Below are 19,986 nucleotides of genomic sequence, written 5' to 3' on the forward strand. Positions count from 1 at the left end.
TTTGTTGAACAGGTGACACTTGCTGCAACCCACTCAGTTTGGGCGGCATCAAAAAAATAATCGAGGAGGAGATTCCGGGTATTTACGTACATTCATTGCAGATTGGCAAGAATTTTGTGGAGGTATTTTTTCTACACCTGTCTTTTGTGTCAGAATAATAAACTAAAAATCAAATTTAAACACGTGTTTCTCCCCACAGGACACAGAAAACGGCTTCTTCATGAACGTGAATGATCAAGTGTCCATGGTGTGTAGTCAACTGGCTCAGGATCCGCAGTTAAAAGGAGGCTACAATGCAATGGGATTCTCGCAGGGGGCGCAATTTCTGTATGAAACTTTGGATATTTTTGTCCCTCCAAAGGCTTTTTGTGTGACTGTCTTCGCTTCACAGGAGAGCCGTAGCACAGAGATGTCCTTCTCCACCAATGAAGACGCTCATTTCAGTCGGCGGCCAGCACCAAGGTATGAAAAATTGTCACAGTTAAGAGACATGGTGAATGTTTAAAAAGATACCGAGCTGGATTTTAGGTGTCTACGGGCTGCCGAGGTGTCCCGGGGAGGCTTCAAAATTCTGCGACGCGATCCGAGCGGCTCTGAACCTGGGTGCTTACAGCGACCTTGTTCAAAAACAGTAAGGTATCTTAATTTTTACATCCATATGACATGCTTGGTATCCACACGTGTCATTTTTTTAGCCTGGTGCAGGCCCAGTACTGGCATGACCCTTTGAATGATGACCTGTACAAGAAGCACAGTCTCTTCCTGGCTGATATCAACCAAGAGAGGGTGAGCTTGTACTCTGTCAAGTAGGGATGTCCCAATCCGATACTCAGTATCCAGGCATGAAAATCTCTCACCTTTTGGCAAAATTCGCCGTTATAAGTCAAAAAGGGTGACCTACGTTAATTGTGTAGATCCGAGGAGAACATTTTTAAGGTTGGATGCTTGGTATGCAAGAGGGAAAAGCGGCACGGAGTCAAAAAAAAAAAAAAAAGCGTACCAGAGTGGCTAAAACATTGACTTATTTCAACGAAACAAAGGAGGATACACTGTTGTGTCCTGTCTCTTCAATGCCAAGATTGGCTGCACTTCGGCTGTGAATGAGCACCTCAAGCGCCGTCACCCAGTTGTAATTTTGGAAGACGACAGGAGACAATTAAAAGCTGACAGATCATACAGTAAGTCCATCTAACTAACTAACGACATGTTTTATTGAAGTTGCTAAGCCTGTCGCGATATGCAATGAGTCCATTTATCGCACGGTAAATAAAAATGAGGGCGGTAATTTTCACGGCTGCGTTTTATCGCCGCGTGGGTGCATACATTTGTGCGTGCGTGTACACGTACGTGATGATGGAATATGAGACTCCACTTTAACAGATGTTTATTGGTCATCAACATGCAGTAGAATAAGTGTTCAGACATACAAAATAAGGAAACCCATCTATATTAAACATTGTAAATGTTAGCATTGCTACATTGAGGGTAATGGGGAAAAAAGACGTACCACAACCTACTTTAGCCTGCTATAAAACATTGGCAGTCTTCTCCAAAACGCAAACTTGCGGTTAAAAGATGACACTTGAAACATGAAAAATCACTGGTTAACAGCATTTGCAAATGAAAAAAATTATGATTTAAAAAAACTTACTGACACTACATGCAATGACAAAAAGTGCTTTTTTTTTTTACGGCGTGTAAAGCTTTCAGTTAGCAGTTTAGCAAACGTACTTCCGGTGAACATTTCAAAAATAAAAGCACGTCATATACTATTATATATAGTAGTATACTATAATATTAATGCTAAATATTTTTTTTTAGAATTATTTTCAATCATGTTGGAAAGGCGAAGTCAGTGTTCTGAATCTGTTTACATTCTTTTGCACTAGTTAATGCTATCAGCATTTGACCTCATTGATTGGGATTTATTGTTGTTATTTACGTGTTTATTTCTACTTTAAAAATTTAAGTGTTCCAAAAATATTTTTTTGACTTAATAAGCGTCATCAAAAATTTTATTGCTAAATTAGTAAAAAGTGAGAAAAAAATTAGATTAGTCGACTAATCGTAAAAAAAGTCGGCTGACTAATCGGGACTAAGTTTGTTGTTTGGGTCAGCCCTAGTTGTACAATCTACCGGAACATATTTCCTCCACACCCTTCTCACCTTTTTAACCCCTGACTCATTTTTATGCCTGAGTATCGGTATCGGTACCTGATACTGCTATTCAAATGTCAACAGATCCATTTTTCCTTCCAAAGGTTGTAAATGAGACCTACAAGAAAAACCTTCAGCTCCTGGACAAGTTCGTCATGGTCAAATTTTTGCAGGATACTGTAGTAGACCCTGTTGATTCTGAGGTATGTTTTGCTCACACTTTGCCATTGATGATGATAGACGTCCAGTCACATGGCTTTTAGAAACTAAATGAATTTTATTCCTAGATGTCTAGCGCCATCAGTGAATGAACTTGTCTTTGTTGTAGTGGTTTGGCTTCCTGAAAACAGGTCAAGCTAAAGAAACGGAAACCCTGCAGGAGTCTCTTCTCTACAAAGAGGTTTGTATTACTACCAAGTTATGAGTTATGATTAGTGTTGCACCGATAAGCATTTTTCGGCCTCGATACCATACCGATACCACTTTGTTTGTAATATATATACATACAGTGGGGCAAATAAATATTTAGTCAACCACTAATTGTGCAAGTTCTCCCACTTGAAAATATTAGAGAGGCCTGTAATTGTCAACATGGTTAAACCTCAACCATAAGAGACCGAATGTGGGAAAAAAAACCAGAAAATCACATTGTTTGATTTTTAAAGAATTTATTTGCAAATCATGGTGGAAAGTAAGTATTTGGTCTTTCCCAAAAGTTCATCTCAATACTTTGTTATGTACCCTTTGTTGGCAGTAACGGAGGCCAAATGTTTTCTGTAACCCTTCACAAGCTTTTCACACACTGTTGCTGGTATTTTGGCCCATTCCTCCGTGCAGATCTCCTCTAGAGCAGTGATGTTTTGGGGCTGTCGTTGGGCAACACAGGACTTGGACTTTTTTTTAGATGTGTAATGTGACCACAATAGAGAGGAGTGTTTCGGCCACTCATGCGCGGTCTGCTGGAGAGTCCCTTTCGTTAGTTTTGTTTAAATTAAAAACAAAAAACGATGTGATATCACGCCGCCCTTCGAAATGGTGAACCAACAAGTTACTACCAAAATCTTAAATAGTGTCTCAGTTAACTATAAGGCTGCATTGATGGTGCTTGACGCCCAATCTTTTAGACTGGGAACGTTCGTTCATTCAGGTGATTCCCAGGTAACTTCCTGTTCTGTAACTCTAAACAGGAAGTGACCCATAAAATACCCCAAAATCAAAAGGAAGTAACTGAAAATTACAGGTAAATGACCTTAAATGGCCTGAAATTACCTCATTGCCTGGCATCAGCTGTCACTGACGGCCATAGATGTTCAATCCGTTTGAAGTGGGAGGGATGGCAGCAAATGATTCTTTCATTCGCTGCCACCCTCCCAGTTCAAATGGATTGGACGTCTACAAGTGATAAACTCATTCCAATTCACAGCAGAAGCTTGTTTTTCTGTTTGTTAGTTCTTTGTAGAATATCCCAGAATGATTTCCTGACCAATGTATCGATAATCGTTGTATCGTCAAATCGTTATCGTGAGTTTTGTATCGCAAATTGTATCGTGAGGTACAAAGAGGTTCCCACTCCTACCATAGACAGCCTGTTCCCTGCAGAGCTGCTGGATTACAAATGTTGCTGCTCATACTATAATTTTTGACATGCAATAGTAAAATAACAATCTTGAAAGCATAGCCAACACTATTGATTTCATGGGTCATCGGTGATTCTCATGCACGCATATGGTGGTTTTTATTTGTATGCTAAGCAGGCACTATTGACTCGTGCTAGCTTAGCCACTCTGGAGCCCCGAAACTCACTTCACAGAATTTGTTGAAACCAACTCCACTGATTAAATAACCCCCGCTAACTCAATTTTAAGCCTTATAATAAAACATTCTGAACTTCCCCTTTAAGTAATTTCCCCCCCTTGTATCTGTACTTGAGTAAAATAAAATGTACTTCATCCACCACTGCATGCATCTCACCAAGTCGTATTATCTCAAGACATGTCTCAGTCTGGGTTCTGCATATGAAATATTTGCAGTTATTATCAAGCTATTTTTGGATCAATATCTATACACTCATTTGCCTGTCAGTCTGAGCACTGTATGCACTACATCAGTTGCCGTTAGTCAATTCTTTCTTCATATGTGTTTTTATATTAGCCTTATTGTACTTTTGTTTTATGCGGTGCACGTGGTGGCGAAGCTTTAAATCTCCGTGCAATGACAAAGGCTTTCTTTTCTTTATTATCCAGAAAATCACAAAACTTCCTTTGTCAATTTAGGATCGTTTGGGCCTGGCCGCCATGGACAAAGCAGGAAAGCTGGTTTTTCTGGCCACAGATGGAGACCATCTCCAATTTACCAGAGAGTGGTTCAACGCTAAGCTGCTGCCTTACTTACGTTAGGAAGAAAAAAAAATTGGGTGGGTGTCACTCTCAACTATTTTTTTGCACTAAATCTGTAGTTTATCAACGTGATAAGACATTAACAGTTGCTGTACAAGTTCAAAAAATAAAAACAACAGAATGTTATTGCAACAGTTTAATGATGTCTTGAACTAAATGATCTTAATCCTCCCCACGAAATGGTAAAGACGATATAAAAGACAATCAACAGCTCGAAAGCACTCACTCATTGACCAAAGTGTCGGCGGAGCCAGTAAGACATGAACATGGAATGTCAAAATATTTGGGAATGCCAGATGAACATTAAATGCTAGGGTTAGCACAACCTGATTTTACACGAAAATCGTTAAGACTTTTTATGCACAATGCGGAAGTGATTGAACAAGTGCTTTGTGGAATTGCATATCATGGAACAAAAACCTACCACACCATATTTTTCTTCACGAAAATAAGAGCCCTCCTGGCCGGAAAAAAAAAAAAAGATAATTAGCGCAAAACGCGTCTTGATAACTGGCTTGCAGAGACGATATCCGCGTAAGTACGCTAGCTAATTTAGTACGGCGTTACTCGGACGCCATTGGCAAAGTGCACCTTGATTGGCTCGAGGAACGCTTCCGATAAGAGCGAGCGGTCCTCATTGGCTGTGGGAAGGAACAGCAGAAGCTGCGATTGGCTGGGGTGAGGAAAAGAAAAAAACGCACAATGTAAGATTCGCAACTTTTCGGGCTAAGCTGGTGAGTGCGGGTCATCAGTCAGGTGGGCGAAATGGGGGGAGGGGCTCGTGAGGAAAAGGGGGCGTATCTAGCACGCCATCTCCGTGGTCGTGGTGACCAGTTTGGTGCCGTCCCACACAGTCTTGTACTGCTCGGGAACCGGGTGCTCCGTCTGAGGGGTGGAAGCGAAATCTCAATTTAACGTTTTCGAACGCTTTTAGAAAATTAAAAGTGAGGAGACTCACAAATTCGCCCTCCTTGTTGGGCACCAGGATGTTCATCTCGGAGCTCTTGGCGCTAATGATCTCGCAATTCAGAGAGTCTTTGCTCAGGTAGACATGGCAACCGTCCGTCTTGTTGATGGAGATGGTGGGAACTCTGCCGATGACCTGGACATTCAGGGTACGTGTGTTGGTTTGTTATTGGTCTCCAATTGTAAAATCAGTCAACAGATTCATCCATCCTTAAACTGCCCTAAATGGACTCACAAAATTCCATCAAATTTGTCGATTAAATGCAAATTATTTGAAGTATTGATCTCGTTTCAGTGCCATTGATGGCAATCGATGTCCAATCCATATAGACTGGCGTTGGGTGAAGTCCTCCCAATCCAAATGGATTGGATGTCGATCGCCGTCAATGGCAGCCTACGAGTTAAACGTACACACCTGCACTCTGACGTCCTTGCAGTTGATGACGTCGACGATACCGACAACGTCGTCAAACACCAGTCCCATTTTCTTACAGTTGTCTAAAAAGATATTAAAAATTGAAGTGAAAGCAGCACAAGTTCCCCTTAATTTAAATATCGATGCATTCATAATTAGAATTTTTTACCCTTCTCAAATATTTAATCATTTTTCAATGTTTTATTTATTACTTTTCTGTTATTTAATGCATCATATTCATATTTAGTGTTAGAATAAATGTTTAATAAATTAACTTGAGTAATTCAATTAGAAAAAAGCTTTGAATCAAATTTTTCAAGTTTGAGGATTCGTTTAGGTGACGTAATGGTTTGTTTTGAAAGTGTTTGCAGCGAGTTATATTGATTTCGGGTGGGTCCACTGCCCTCTAGTAGCAACGGTGAATATGCCATTAACTCATCTAACATGGCTGGATCCAGCTGATCCCTGTTAAGACCAACATAAAGCTGTAAGTATTGTAACATAGTACCTCGACTTACCATCTTTTTGGGATCCGACGTAAAATTTGAGACGCCATTTGTTTCTACATCCGACAAAATACTCGAAATACGATTCATGACAGCGTCGCAATTTCATTGTTTTACCGCAAGACTGACGCACGATGGATTTTCTTGTGAGAGAAATCAACATGGGTTCCAATAATGTTAAAGCAGGTGGTGAAAAAAAAGGTGATGTTTACCATTGAAATGAAGATGGAATGATGGAATATGAGCGTGGGTTGCACGTCTGAATTGCTTGACAAGACTCCTCCGACCTCTCTTCGCCAGTCTTTATAAGTTAAGGTGACAATTATTATTCTATACCATAGCTAAAGTGATCGCCAGCTTCGTATGGTTTTTAATCATTTATTTCAGAACTTGTGCAACACAACACAACTGATAGCAACAACAGGATGTGAAAAGAGTCAACTGCACTCTCTCTGCTGTCAGCCCCCGCGGTGCGTTCAGGTACACCACGCTAAATACGCCTGCCACATTAGAACCATATTTGTTACATTATTACGTATCATATTATTATTCCGATTTTTATTCATAATGTATTTGTTTTGCTCTTTGTAGTTGCTTTTTGCAATAGTAACAGCAGTATTTGTTAAGGATTTTGTAAAATAGCACTGGGCTGGTGTGACTAGAAGAATGTCCAGTTAGAACAATAATGATGCCTGTCCCAAATTTAAAACAAAACTTCAACTGCATCAACGCGTTGCCTTTTTATTTTCTTTCTATGAGAACGTAGGTCTTTGCTCTTTGGCAGCCAAAACATGCCTGATAAGAAAAACAAATTGCAACTCGCCACCAGGGGGATCTAAAACACGTAACATGCAAACAACATGGCATTTATAAAAGATTTAGGGTAGGGTTTCGGGCTGTGGAACGAGTTAATGGAATTGTAATGTATTCTTATGGGAAAATCCTGCTGGACATACGACCATTTTGACTTAAAAACAAGGTCTTGGAACGAATTAACTTTGTATGTACAGTAGAAGTACCACTGTATATTTTAATAAAAATGTTTTTTAAGCACTTCAAATGTAATAATTATAAATTTTAAACATGTTACTGCCCGGCCTCATTAGTAGAGGTATTTGTATTTCATATAAGTTTCTGCATTTGTAATAAAAATTAAAGCGTATATTTAGCAGTTTTTTGTAGGAATGTGTGATTGAATGATTTGTTAAAAGTCATCGTAAAAAAAAAAAAAAATAACGAACATATTATAGCATTTAAACTAGCGGACGTTTTCAATGCAAGCTAGTCAAATAGGCCAACTGTTCTTTTGTACTTTGAACCTCTTATTTTTCTGAATACCGTTTCAGTCTATGCTTAGGTACTTTGTTCTTGTGAAATGAAAGTACAATTCTGCATAGTTAGAAAAAACTCAAGGAATTTTATTTTGTATTTGCATTTGTTCTTTTGAATTCAGTCTTAGCAAGACTTTTATATCTGCTAAAATTCTGCAACGCATTAAATGTTTGTAATCCGATTATTTGAACTGATATATTAATCAATAGCTGTACTCCTAATATTTACCACATCTAGATCAGATATTCATTATTTTTTTTAAATGATTATAAAATCATACTGGCTGTTATTATTAATACTAGGGCTGCAGCTACCGATTATTTTATTAGCTGATTAATCGATGAACTACTTAATTGGAATAATCAAGTAATCGGATGAGGAACATGAAAAATTTAAATTTCTGAGCTGAGCCTCAAACAGTATACAAAAGTAAAATAAATAAGGATCTATGTACAACAAAAGAACAATTGGCAAACTTATATAGCAAAAGTCTGCTAGCGTAAATGCTAAAAAATGCTCTTTTTTTTCCCCACAATGCGCTAAACCAGGGGTCAGCAACCCTGGTCCTCGAGTGCCACTATCCAGCTTGTTTTCCATGCCTCCCTCCTTTAACACACCTGGATCAAATAATCATGATCGTTATCAGGCTCCTGCAGAGCGTGCTGATGAGCTGATTATTTGATTCAGGTGTGTCAAAGGAGGGAGAGATGGAAAACAAGCTGGATAGTGGCACTCGAGGACCAGGGTTGCTGACCCCTGCTCTAAACAAATGGTTCAGACAAGTTCATCGATTAATTGCACTAATTTATACTAGTGATGCCATCTTTTAAGAGGGTTATAAAATCATAAGTAAAATGATAAATGTGTAACATTTACTGCAATTTTTGCTACTCAGTCAATTTTATAATTACTCTTATTTATTAAATATATTTTTGTCAAAAATATATTAAAATGAACATTTTATTGGTCTTACCAATAGTGATAGAGTTGATTTTGCCTTTGACCTGCAGAGTGCTGTTGTTACACTTGTAAGCGTACACCACTTGCTTGAGCTCCGTGTCGCTGATCAGCAGGTTCGGCTCGCCTTCTTGGTTCTCCTACAGAGATTATTTTCGACGCGACGTCAGAACCGGCCCGGCTGAGGCGGAACGCAACTGGCTACGTACCACTTTCCATTTCTTGCCCTCGAGCTCCAAAATGGGGGCGGCCCTGGCGCACGGGGCCGCCGAGGTGCCGGGTCGGGGGGAAGGGCAAGTGAAGGGTTTGGGTCCGGTACGCACCGGAGCGCTTTGGCCTCTGAGGTTGGGGTTCTTGTGGGTTTTTTCGTCGTCCTTCACGTGCCTCAGACCTGGGAAAAACAAACTCTTGTTGACTATAGAAGTAAGAAAATTGCTGGGCGTTTTTTTTTTTTTTATTGAAAATATTAAATGAAATAATTTTTTAAAAATATGACATTTTTTAAGATCATCTGCTTTCAACAACAACAGAAATTTTAGCAGTTTTTTTCTGTTAAAATGTTTTTTTCCATTTAAAATACCTGCAACTGAGAATCCCAAAATTTGAAAAATAAGGTCCTAATTAGGCATGTGCCGGTATGAGATTTTCACGGTACGATAACCGTGAGCAAAAATACCGCGGTTTCACGGTATCAAGGTATTGCAATTATAGCTCCAAAAGTTTGAGATGTATGGGTTTTAAAAAAAAAAAAAAAAAAATCCATTGAACAGGATTTTTTCAAAACATATTTGCAAATTGGAACATGAATATAATGTGAAAATAAATTAACAGAAAATAACAAATATTATATAAAATTAAAATAAATAGAACCTAGACTATACCCACAGCCACAGCTCAAGTTGCTCAATATTAGAGTAAGAACAAAATAATTGCTATAAAAAGTAAAAACACTTCTAAATAAAATTAAAAATATATACTGTGACTTTTTTTTGAGGGGGGAAGCTCAAGTGAAGTTTCTCAATTTTCAGCCACTGTGTCAACTCTAGTCTACATGATGCCATGCCTTTGTGTTAAAAAGAACAAAGAATTCATAAGTTAATAAGTTAGTTAAAAATGTATAAGTTGGTTTTATAAATTAGTTAAAATGTAAATATTGTTGAGGAAAGGTTTCATCTAAAAAAAAAAAAAAGAAAAAAAAAAGTGAGGAGTGAGACCTCCTCTCTCAATTAGCGATCTTTGACGCGATTCTTTTTCTTTCCCCCCTTCATTCAAGCTTTTCTCTCACTCAGCGGCTGTGAGACATAAAAGAAGCTGCTCTCCCAGTTTAGCCTAGGCTAACATTCGTCTTTGTAAGTTTTAGTTTGTATATTGAATTTGAAAGGAAAATGTGTGTTTTGTTTTTGGCGAACTTTTTAATGGTGCTACTGCTATCCTGTTGAACCTAATCACACGTGGAAAAATACAATTGTACAACGTTTTAAATGTATTTATTTGTATATTTCACCACGATTTGAGAGCTCAATAAATTGAAGAAAAGTACGCCTTGTGTTTGGAGGATTTGTTTTTGGGTTTGCTGGCTGTTTAGTGACACTCACGGCAACAAACGGGAAGGGGTGAGCGGTGCCGCACCAAGCCACTTCGGCTGCATTTTGGCACATGAAAAATAGCGAATACCGTAATAAGGTATGACGGAAAATTTTAGTGGTTTTGAAACCGCGACGTTTTCACACCACGGTAAACCGTGAAACCGGTAACCGGCACATGTCTAGTCCTAATGAAATCTTTTTTTCATGAATATGTGTGTAATAAGCGCTCTAATATCCATAACCCTTGCTAAATTCTGTTTTTCTCATGGAACCTGCAGATGCATGTGTTGACTTGCATCAATCTTTTTTTTTTTTTTTTTTTTTCCAAAAATAAATGTCAAAATTCTGAATTAGTCTCAAAATCATGAAATTTTAGGTGTATCAAATGTGATATGTTTGGCAATAAAGGGTTAACATTGAAATAATTACAACATAAAATAAACATTGAAAAACAAAAAACGTTAACATCTTTAAATGACAAACAAAAATGTGGGCAACCCAATCTTTTTCCCAGTCCCACTCCTGTGCCATTGACTGTACTAGATGTCAAATTTGTTCTGATCAAATGTTTTTTTTTTTTTTTTTAGGGCTGTCAAAATTATCGCATTAACGGGCGTTAATTAATTTTTTGAATTAATCACGTTAAAATATTTGACGAAATTAACGCACATGCTCCGCTCAAACAGATTAAAATGACAGAACAGTGTAATGTGCACTTGTTACTTGTGTTTTTGGGCGTTTTGTCGCCCTCTGCTGGTGCTTGGGTGCGACTGTGGGTTTCAGCACTATGAACGAGCATTGTGTAATTATTGACATCAACAATGGCGAGCTACTAGTTTATTTTTGATTGAAAATTTTACAAATTTTATTAAAACGAAAATATTAAGAGGGATTTTAATAAAGAATTTCTCTAACTTGTACTAACATTTTTCTTTTAAGAACTACAAGTCTTTCTATCCATGGATCGCTTTAACTGAATGTTAATAATGTTAATGCCATCTTGTTGATTTATTGTTATAATAAAGAAATACAGTACTTATGTACCGTATGTTGAATGTATACATCGGTCTTGTGTCTTATCTTTCCGTTCCAACAATAATTTACAGAAAAATATGGCATATTTTATAGAGAGTTTGAATTGCGAATAATAACGATTAATTAATTTTTAGGCTGTAATTAACTCGATTAACTGATTCAGACAACTTTTAGGTAAAAAATATCTAAATCGACTATCAAATAGCCTTCTTACCCCTGGTGATGTCAGCCCCCTTGTTAATAGACTCAAACAAGGCGGTCCGATTGTGGGCATCACTGTCGCCGTGCACCGATGGACCACCGAGGTCCGCGGGAGGCGGTGGCGGGCCGGGAGGGGGCGGGGGAGGGCACCCGCCGGCCGCTTTGGGAGCAGCTCCGCTGGATGGCAGCGCCGAAGCCACTGGCCCCTGGAGAGCAACCAGTCGCGCTTTATCGCCAATTTCGCTACGAAAATAGCGGGCTTCTTACCGTCTTGCTCCAGGACAAACCGGTAGTGTGGTGTTCCTTAATATAATCCATCAATGTGGTCCAGATAGACAAATAGGCGTGCACCCAATCCACGTGTGTCTTGTCCCTTTGGAAAATAACGGCAAATATGAGGAAAAAGTGCGGCTTTTCACACAGAAATTGTACTCTACTTACTTGTCCTTGTACTCTTTGAGTACCCGGTTGGTGTAGAAAACGGCGGCATCACGCATTTCTTTGACATACGGGCCGGGTTTAGGGCTCTGCCGTGCAGAAATGGAAATTAGCATATAAAGAGAAAGCGCGCGCTAAATAAAAACGGACCAAGGCCACCCATCCGAGCGCGGGCACGCTCTCGCTAACGGCGGAGAGGTGATTGAAATGCGGGGATGAGCGTTTCTTCTCACGCCATTCCTGCACTTCTTGGATGCTGTCGGAAATGGGCTTCAGGAGGAGGCCCAAAACAGCCTTTAGGAGAAAAAGGAAAAAAAAAAAGAGAGACGTCAAACAACTCAATTGCCACTTAAATACCATCTATTGACAACTCCTCGAATATCAAGTTCATCAACAACTTTCGTTCATTTAGACATTGAACAAAAATTGAGCCTATTACTTTTTTTTTTAATTTGGACATTTAAAAACAAGAGAAATATACAGTGATCCCTCGTTTTTCGCAGTTAATAAGGACCAGAACCCGCTGCGATAAGTGAAAAACCTTGAAGTATGGTGTGTGTTCAATGTGTTTTTTCCAGATTTAGCATTGGAAAGAGATACATATGAGACTTTTTTTTCACGTTTTTCCTCCCAAAGTATAAATACAAAAACTTATTATGTATACAGTTGTACCTCGACATACGATCTTTTCGACATCCGACATAAAATTTCACTCGCCATTTGTTTCTACATCCGATTATATAATCTAAATACGACGATCTACAGCGCCGCAGTTTGTTTTCCCGCAAGACTGTTGGACTTAAAAACAAGGTCCTGGAACGAATTAACTTCGTATGTAGAGGTACCACTGTATATATGGTTTTTAAGCACTTCAAATGGAATAATTATGACAAGTTTTAACCATGTTACTGTCCCACTGAAGTATTTCTAAACAAGAATAGAAAAATGCTTGTCTTTATTAAATGCTTCATTGAGTTGAGTTCACTCAAATCCATTCCAGCTGCTTACTTACACAAACCGAGTTGCCACAGCAACTGTTTAGCAAGCTGAACTATGATTGACGCATGCGGCGCTTTGAAGTTTCGACTTCCAAGCGTCTCTGGCAAGATTAAACCTTAACATCATTCAATCATCGCTAACTTTGAAAAGCAATTCCAGGGAGACTACGTGATCGGATCGGGAGAGCTCAACTGTATTTGTTTATTTTTTTAAATGAAAAAAAAAAATCCGCGATGGACTGAGGGCGTGAAGTTTGAAGCGCGAAGTAGCGAGGAATCACTGCAAATTTTTTGTTTAAATTGGGGGAAAAAGGCTCAAAATTAAATTTGTAAAATAGAAAACATTCTCCTTATAACTTTCAAATTGTATTCATTAAACTTCTAAAAACAACTATTTGATTAAAAAAAAAAAAAAAACTTTACAATTTAAACCTAATTACTCTTTGATAAATTTGTTTCAAAAATTGTTTTAAACTATTCTGCTTTGTGTGATATGTTCAATCAAAAACAAAGGCAACGAAATATTTGCCTTTATTTTTATTTATATAAAAAAACAATATTCTTTAAAATTGATTGTTATTAAATCTAAATAGGTAAAAACATTTCTAATCAAAACAGAAAAAAGCTTTTGTTTTAGAAAACGGTACCTACTATTTCCATATTATTGATAATTCAACGTTTCTCAGCACATACCAACACTCAGTAACACGTGATTTGTACATGAGCCAACTAGTCCACTCATCGCTAAAGTGCTAAAGTATTTGGATAGCAGTAAACTTAAAAACAATCATTTGTAACTGGAAAAAAAAGGAAGCACATACATCTGAGGGCTTCTGTGCGCCAGAGGCCATGAGAAGGACTTGTCTCTGTTTGGCGAAGGCTTCCTTCATCATGTCTGCCTGCGAGGACCACCACAACAGACTGATGAGTTCCAAAAACGCCAACGTCGACCCATAGTGACTTACGTGTTTCTGTACATCGCCCCCTATCTTCTTGCTGATGTTGTAGTATTCCGTCAAAGGTCCATTGACGATCCCGTCAAAGGCCTCTACGTAAGCTGACACGGCTGCGAGAACAACAACAAAAAAGAAGAACGTTAGTGACAAAGTAAAAAAAAAAAGTTATTCTTCCTAATACATATCATTATTGACCTCCGGTGGCGACAGGCGCTTGGTTACAAGCACCGACGGGTCCAGACATGGCTTCCAGACGGCCGACGGCCAACTCCAGCCGCTGCACCAGATTCGCCAGCTCTGCCATACCTGCGCGGGATTACGGGATAAGATTAGCAAAGGCCAATTGGGATGAGCTGACACATGTATGGAGTTATGAGCCCTTGCTTACAACCTTCTAAAAGAGCTTTGTGCATTGAAAATGGAAACATCAGGTGACGTCATCAACTTTTCTGATCGTTAATACATTGTTGACCTAAAAATGGTCCAAATCCTCTTAACTCATTCACTGCTATTGACAGCGACAGAAATTAATCATTTCAACTGGTATAGCTGCCATAAAGTGATGTTCTTTGAAGGCCATTTAAAAAAAAAAAAGCAAAATTTCTTGTATTAATAATAAAAAATAGTAAATAGTCCTTATAACCAATGCCAGCCAATGAGTTAACAGTTGTGATGTCACAAGGTGCGCCGAGCCTATGAAGTAGTGCTGCAATGATGAATCAATTAACTCGAGTAATTCGATTAGAAAAAAAGATTCGACTTCAATTTTGCCGCTTCGAGTATTCATTTTAAGTGACGTTGTCATGGCATGTTTTGAAAGTGATTGCATTAAGTTTTATTGATTTGGATGGATACACTGCCCTCTAGTGGCAACGGTGAATATGACAACTCATTTCACATAGCTGAATTCAGCTGCTCCCGGTTAAGACCAACAGTTTTGTTTGAGCTATTTTTTTCTTATGCATTCGTAATTTAGTTTATAGGTATATTTTGTCGGGTTTTTTTTGTGGGAATATGTATTTGAACCATTTAAGAGCATTGTTTAAAAAAAAAAAAAAAAACGTTAGCATTTTATAGCATTTAAGCTAGCGTACTTTTGCCATGTAAATTAGCCAATTATTCGTCATTTTGTTGAGCCTTATTTTTTTATACCGATTGAGGCTCAGCTCAGGTATTTTTAATTTTTTATGTTCCTTATCAGATTACTCGATTATTCGAACTAGTTCATCGATTACTAAAATAATAGCTGCAGCCCTACTTTGAAGTGTGTGTCGAGTGATGAAGTGACGTTTTTGAGATATGTTTACTTTTTAACAGTGGTTGGCGGCCATCTTGGGTAGGTCAACCAGTCTCGTAGAGTACATACATGCATGCATAATGCATACATTGTTTGTTGTTGTCGGTATGTAACAAACCTGTTGATCATGTTTTCGTAATCCAGAAATAAATGGTAATCGCTACGTCTGAGAAGAAATTTGAACATTTTAGTGTAGTTTTGGAAAACCCAAGAGAGAATGTCACGACCGTGCTTTTGTTTCATGTCTGGACTTGCTCGCCACTACTCACATTCCTGTGTTCTTATCCAAGTACACAAATTGCATAAGCCTTCATAGAGATTTGTTAGACTTTTTTTTTTTTTTTTTTTTTTTTTTTAAATCTATAACACAGGTGTAAAATTCAACGGGCCAAAAAAATAGAATTGTCTATTGGTTTTTATGTCTAGCGAGTCAGAGTTTAAACATTTAGAAAAATAAGAACATCTTTACATATTTTGTGATTGTGAGATGACGTCTAGCGTCGTCAATTGCAGTCAATGAGTTAGGTCGTGTCTGTCCAAGCCATGAGAACACTTTATATTCAAGGGAGGATGCAGTAATTCAGTATTAAAAGTAACAATAGCATATATAATTAAAAAAAAAAAAAAAAGTGTCAGTATTGACATCAGCCGATACCGCCCAGAATTGGTATCAGTACAACACTAATTTTAGTGGTGCTGTCCTTAAGTATCAAAAAGCAGTGATACTGAAACATTCTATCCAGATACAATACTTAATTTCAAAGTATCAACTCATATTTGTTTTTGCATGACCACAGGGCACCACTACTGCAGTACTCTCTAATGCGCTAGCTTAAATGCTTTTTTTGTTTGTTTGTTTTTTTTTTTTTTTTACAATGCGCTTAACGAATCTTCATATTCCCACAAAAAAATAAAATTCCAAATATACCTCCAAACTAAATTCCGAATGCATAACAATCATATTAGCTCAAACAAAAACTTGTGTCATAATCACTTTTGCCACTAGAGGGTAATGTATCCACGCAAATCAATAAAACGAAATGCAGACACTTTCAAAACTAACCATTACAACACCACTCTAAACAAATCATCGAAGTAGCAAAATTAAGATTTTTGCATTTTTCTTGATTGACTGCATTTTGTTAGACTGCCATTGACGGCACTAGATGTCCAATCCATTTCTATACTCATTGGTGGGAGGTTTCTTGGCCAGATGAAGAACAAAATTATAGTTTTTAATTCATTGGAATTTAGTTTTAAGAGCCACATGATTGGGCTTTTTTTTTTTTTAGTATCGATAGACTTAATAAAAAATAAAAATAATAATAAAACACTTTTTTTTTTTTTTTTATTAAAAAGGGTAAAAATTACAACAGGGTGTGAATATCTCTGCAGTATACAGTCCAGTGTGGCTTGTGTGTATATGGCGGAAAACACTCAGGTGACTTGAAGTTCCGCTCTGAGACCCCCAATTTAGCCAACTTTCAAAATTGTCCGATATCTACGTGTGATACATTATTGGAAAGCTTAAAGTATCAGTTTTCTGGGGGAAGAAACATTTTGAGCAGGAGGGCATTTAGAAAAATAAAATGAAAAATTTAAACAGCAAAACCCTATCTGGAGGTGAGATCACGCGAGAGCACAATTACAGACGCCATGACTTTAATGAGATATTATCGCGAACTTACCTTGTTTTGATCCAAAAACTCCATGTAGCATGTATCACTGAGTGTCAAGACACACGTGAATGGCCACAGCTGAAGTTTGGGGGGATTTTATGGGTGAAACATGGTAATATAACAAGGGCCGCGTTGCAGAAATCGCAGACATCAAGGAGTGGTTGAGATTTTCTTTTTCATATATTTACCTTTTTAAACGTTTTTTTCCAATTTTTTTTGTTTGGGTGGATTATTTATCATCTAACATATCGGAAAAATCCGACAAAAAAAAAAAAAAACAATTAAGCAATAGTTATAATAAGGTAAATATCCGTGACTGTTTTACAGACACCATTTTTTGCATTGCAACGTAATTAGTTTAAAAGTTTAAAACACACGAGTGAATATTTTTTTTTAAAGTCGTTTTTTTTTTTTTTTTTTAAACGAAATATTAGACATCAACTAATGATTCTAAGCTAACAGACATTTTGAAAAATAAATATTAATTACCATAGTTTTATTGCTGGGTTGAAACAAAAGTGGTTGCGCGAAGTCTGTAAACGGGGGTTTTCAGGGTAGAACGGGGAAATTAAAAATAGTTTGGGGGCTTAATGCGCCATGATTCTGCTATGGCAGCAAATAGACATTGTTCTATCAAACAACAGTTGTTTTGGCTTAAAATACAGCAGTTTCTTTTAAAGACTGCAAAAGCAGAAACTGCTTTTTCAGTCTTGTCTGTGTTTTCCGCCATATATATGAATAGTTTAAGAGAGTCAGGTGCGCCTTATAGTCCAAAGATTACAGTAAACACAGGAACTTGTGAGAAAAAAAATGGGTGAGACTCAATTTCACAACACTTCACCTTCACCCCATTTGCAGCGCCGCTCCAAACTCATTTGTGAGCCGACCTCTGAGGTAGAATTAGATTATCCAAGGACACTCGCCACTAATACCCACGACCTAAATTGTCTTGTAGAGCGAATGGCGCCTTGACATACGAGTTTTAACCGCTTCCACGCCCACACTCGTAACTCAAAACAGACTTTGAACATGAAAAATCGCTTTCCCTGGGGCATTAATTCATCGAAAATACCTAAATCACCGTCTCGTCTGTACATTGCCGACCTACGTACATGAGTTGGAGATGTTTGAAGTCAAAGCGCACCACCACGCAGCAGGAAGAAAACCTGTGAGACGTTCACGTTAGCTGGGGCGTTCCGCTTGCCGTCAAGAAACGGGATATTCGGAGCTCACCTTTGCCGTGGGTCACGCTTCGCACCATCGTGGAAGCTTTAGTTAAATAAAATTTCAGCATAATATTTTTTTAAGATATGATGAGACGCTAGAACGCTAAAATCTGGAAAGAACGGGTAGTGTTGACGTTAGCAAAACGAGTTCTGCTCTTTTGAAACGCGTTGAAAACAGCACAAACCTTAACTGGACAAATATAAACTAAGCGGGGGTCTTCGTTTGCTTGACGAACGACAAAATAATAAAAATATCTTTCAAGTACATGACGTTAGCAAACACAGTTTCTTTGACATCTTTTATTTTTTTCATAATGACGTGCGCGTTTGTTGAAAACGAGGCAAAAACGTCAAATAATCCCACAATTCCAACGGGACAAAAAACAAATCAGACACTTTGACTTTAGTGAATACAATAAAGCAAGTTATTTATACGGCGTCGATTTAGACGACTAATGAAGCATTCAATCGTGAAGACAAGAACACGCAAGTGACGTTCACGTTGCCTCGAATATTAATGTTTCGACATAACCAACGCGGAGAACGAGTTTTAGCAAAAGAACATGGCGATAAAAACAGTAACCACAGTTTTTAAATGCGGTTTTGACACATTTCCGAGCAAAAAACCTTCAAACGCTTACATAATGCCTGGCAGTCGTCTCCTTCCCTTTTGTAGCGTTCGTCCGAATTCGGCATTTCCTGGTTTTGTCGCTTAACACGCCCTCCTTGTTAGTACGATTCCGTCCCGATAGCTTTTGCGTATAAAACACGCATACTTGACTAAAACCTCACTTTGACTTGCAATATTAGTTTAAAATAAATGGGAGGAATTGGTGCTAGAATAGCGCTGCGGTAGCGTTAGCCACCTCGGCTAGCCAGCCGGGTGTGTTGGCGAGTACACTGATTGCAATGGTGATGATGAGGCGGCGCCGTTGCGTTCAAATTGCGTTTAAAAACAAACCAAATCACGTCACAAAAGCAACACACACGTGTTTACCTACTAAAGCGGGTCACGTGGCGACTTGGTCTTCTGATTTGGACGTCGGTTTGCGAGGAGGACCGAGCTCGAGTCTTTTCTTCCTGGATGAACTTACCCAGCTGTCACCGCGCCGCGTTTCCGCCCTTGTCCGCGGAACCCATTCCTTTGCCATATAAGGCGTGGGAGATGTACACGGAATCAAAACTAAGGAGAAATAAAATAAAAATCGAATTTATTTCTAATATTTCTTGACTGTGCCGTTTTGTATTGAAGAAATGCCTTTTTAAAAACTTCACAATGCGAATGCAGATATCTATGCGTGTCACTCACTTCCAGTCTTCCACCTTTGCAGGTGTGCCCCGCCCATTCTGAAATATTTTCCGTAAACATTACCATGCACGAATCATGATTTTTTTCCCCCTGAATTATTTTTATTACATTGCTAGTGGACAGGGGTTTCAAACTTGTGGCCTGGGGGCTAATTGCAACCCGCGGAACAGTATTTACCAGCCCCCATTTGAACCTCGGTAAATTTGGCCCCCATCTTTGGACTCAAATTTATACAAAAATGCTGTCCATTGTTTGTGCTACGTTTGTATTGTAAAAAGTTTTGTTTGTGCTGCTATCGTTTTTGAGATATTAAAGCAACACTTTGTAACTTTAATTTTGGGCGATTTTAGCGACGCCGGTGGACAAAAGTGGTAGTGTTTTGCCTTAAAGTGCGTACGACAGGATAAGAAAAGTCTTAAATAGCATTATTATGTGAATTAGAATCATATTTTGAGACGATTTGACTATATACAACAATTTGGCAGAGCGCAGATGACGAGAAAATAGTGTTTTAATCCGCCGTTTAGCGACA

The 19,986-nt window shown here is 38.3% G+C and overlaps 2 protein-coding genes across 8 annotated transcripts in view; one reads left to right on the forward strand and one right to left on the reverse strand.

Moving 5' to 3' along the window:
* The window catches only part of ppt1 (palmitoyl-protein thioesterase 1 (ceroid-lipofuscinosis, neuronal 1, infantile)), a 17,413-nt gene extending 11,976 nt beyond the window's left edge, over positions 1-5,437 (forward strand). For all 4 annotated transcript variants that reach the window (XM_057827881.1, XM_057827883.1, XM_057827882.1 and 1 more), the window contains 8 exons: positions 13-122; positions 200-327; positions 392-462; positions 529-631; positions 696-786; positions 2,262-2,360; positions 2,486-2,557; positions 4,431-5,437. In XM_057827881.1, coding sequence (XP_057683864.1) covers positions 13-122; positions 200-327; positions 392-462; positions 529-631; positions 696-786; positions 2,262-2,360; positions 2,486-2,557; positions 4,431-4,553 — 797 coding nt within the window. In that variant the 3' untranslated portion in view covers positions 4,554-5,437. The remainder of the gene's footprint in view (positions 1-12; positions 123-199; positions 328-391; positions 463-528; positions 632-695; positions 787-2,261; positions 2,361-2,485; positions 2,558-4,430) is intronic.
* On the reverse strand, positions 4,675-19,308 carry LOC130910504 (adenylyl cyclase-associated protein 1-like). 4 transcript variants are annotated; one of them, XM_057827874.1, is made up of 14 exons: positions 18,153-18,679; positions 18,032-18,085; positions 14,139-14,249; positions 13,953-14,053; positions 13,809-13,886; positions 12,140-12,283; positions 11,993-12,078; positions 11,819-11,924; positions 11,565-11,757; positions 8,939-9,120; positions 8,746-8,869; positions 5,935-6,017; positions 5,512-5,655; positions 4,675-5,438 (listed from the first exon to the last, which is right to left on the reverse strand). In XM_057827874.1, the coding sequence occupies exons 1-14, from the start codon at positions 18,211-18,213 to the stop codon at positions 5,355-5,357; spliced, it is 1,551 nt and encodes a 516-aa protein (XP_057683857.1). In that variant the 5' UTR covers positions 18,214-18,679; the 3' UTR covers positions 4,675-5,354. The 4 variants fall into 4 exon arrangements, with proteins under 4 accessions (XP_057683857.1, XP_057683859.1, XP_057683860.1 ...); XM_057827876.1 differs by lacking the exons at positions 18,032-18,085; positions 18,153-18,679 and adding an exon at positions 19,143-19,308; XM_057827877.1 differs by lacking the exons at positions 18,032-18,085; positions 18,153-18,679 and adding an exon at positions 19,147-19,282.
* Positions 19,309-19,986: the final 678 nt, after the last annotated feature.

This window comes from Corythoichthys intestinalis, chromosome 22, assembly GCF_030265065.1.
Source record: "Corythoichthys intestinalis isolate RoL2023-P3 chromosome 22, ASM3026506v1, whole genome shotgun sequence".
NCBI classification, from domain to species: domain Eukaryota; kingdom Metazoa; phylum Chordata; class Actinopteri; order Syngnathiformes; family Syngnathidae; genus Corythoichthys; species Corythoichthys intestinalis.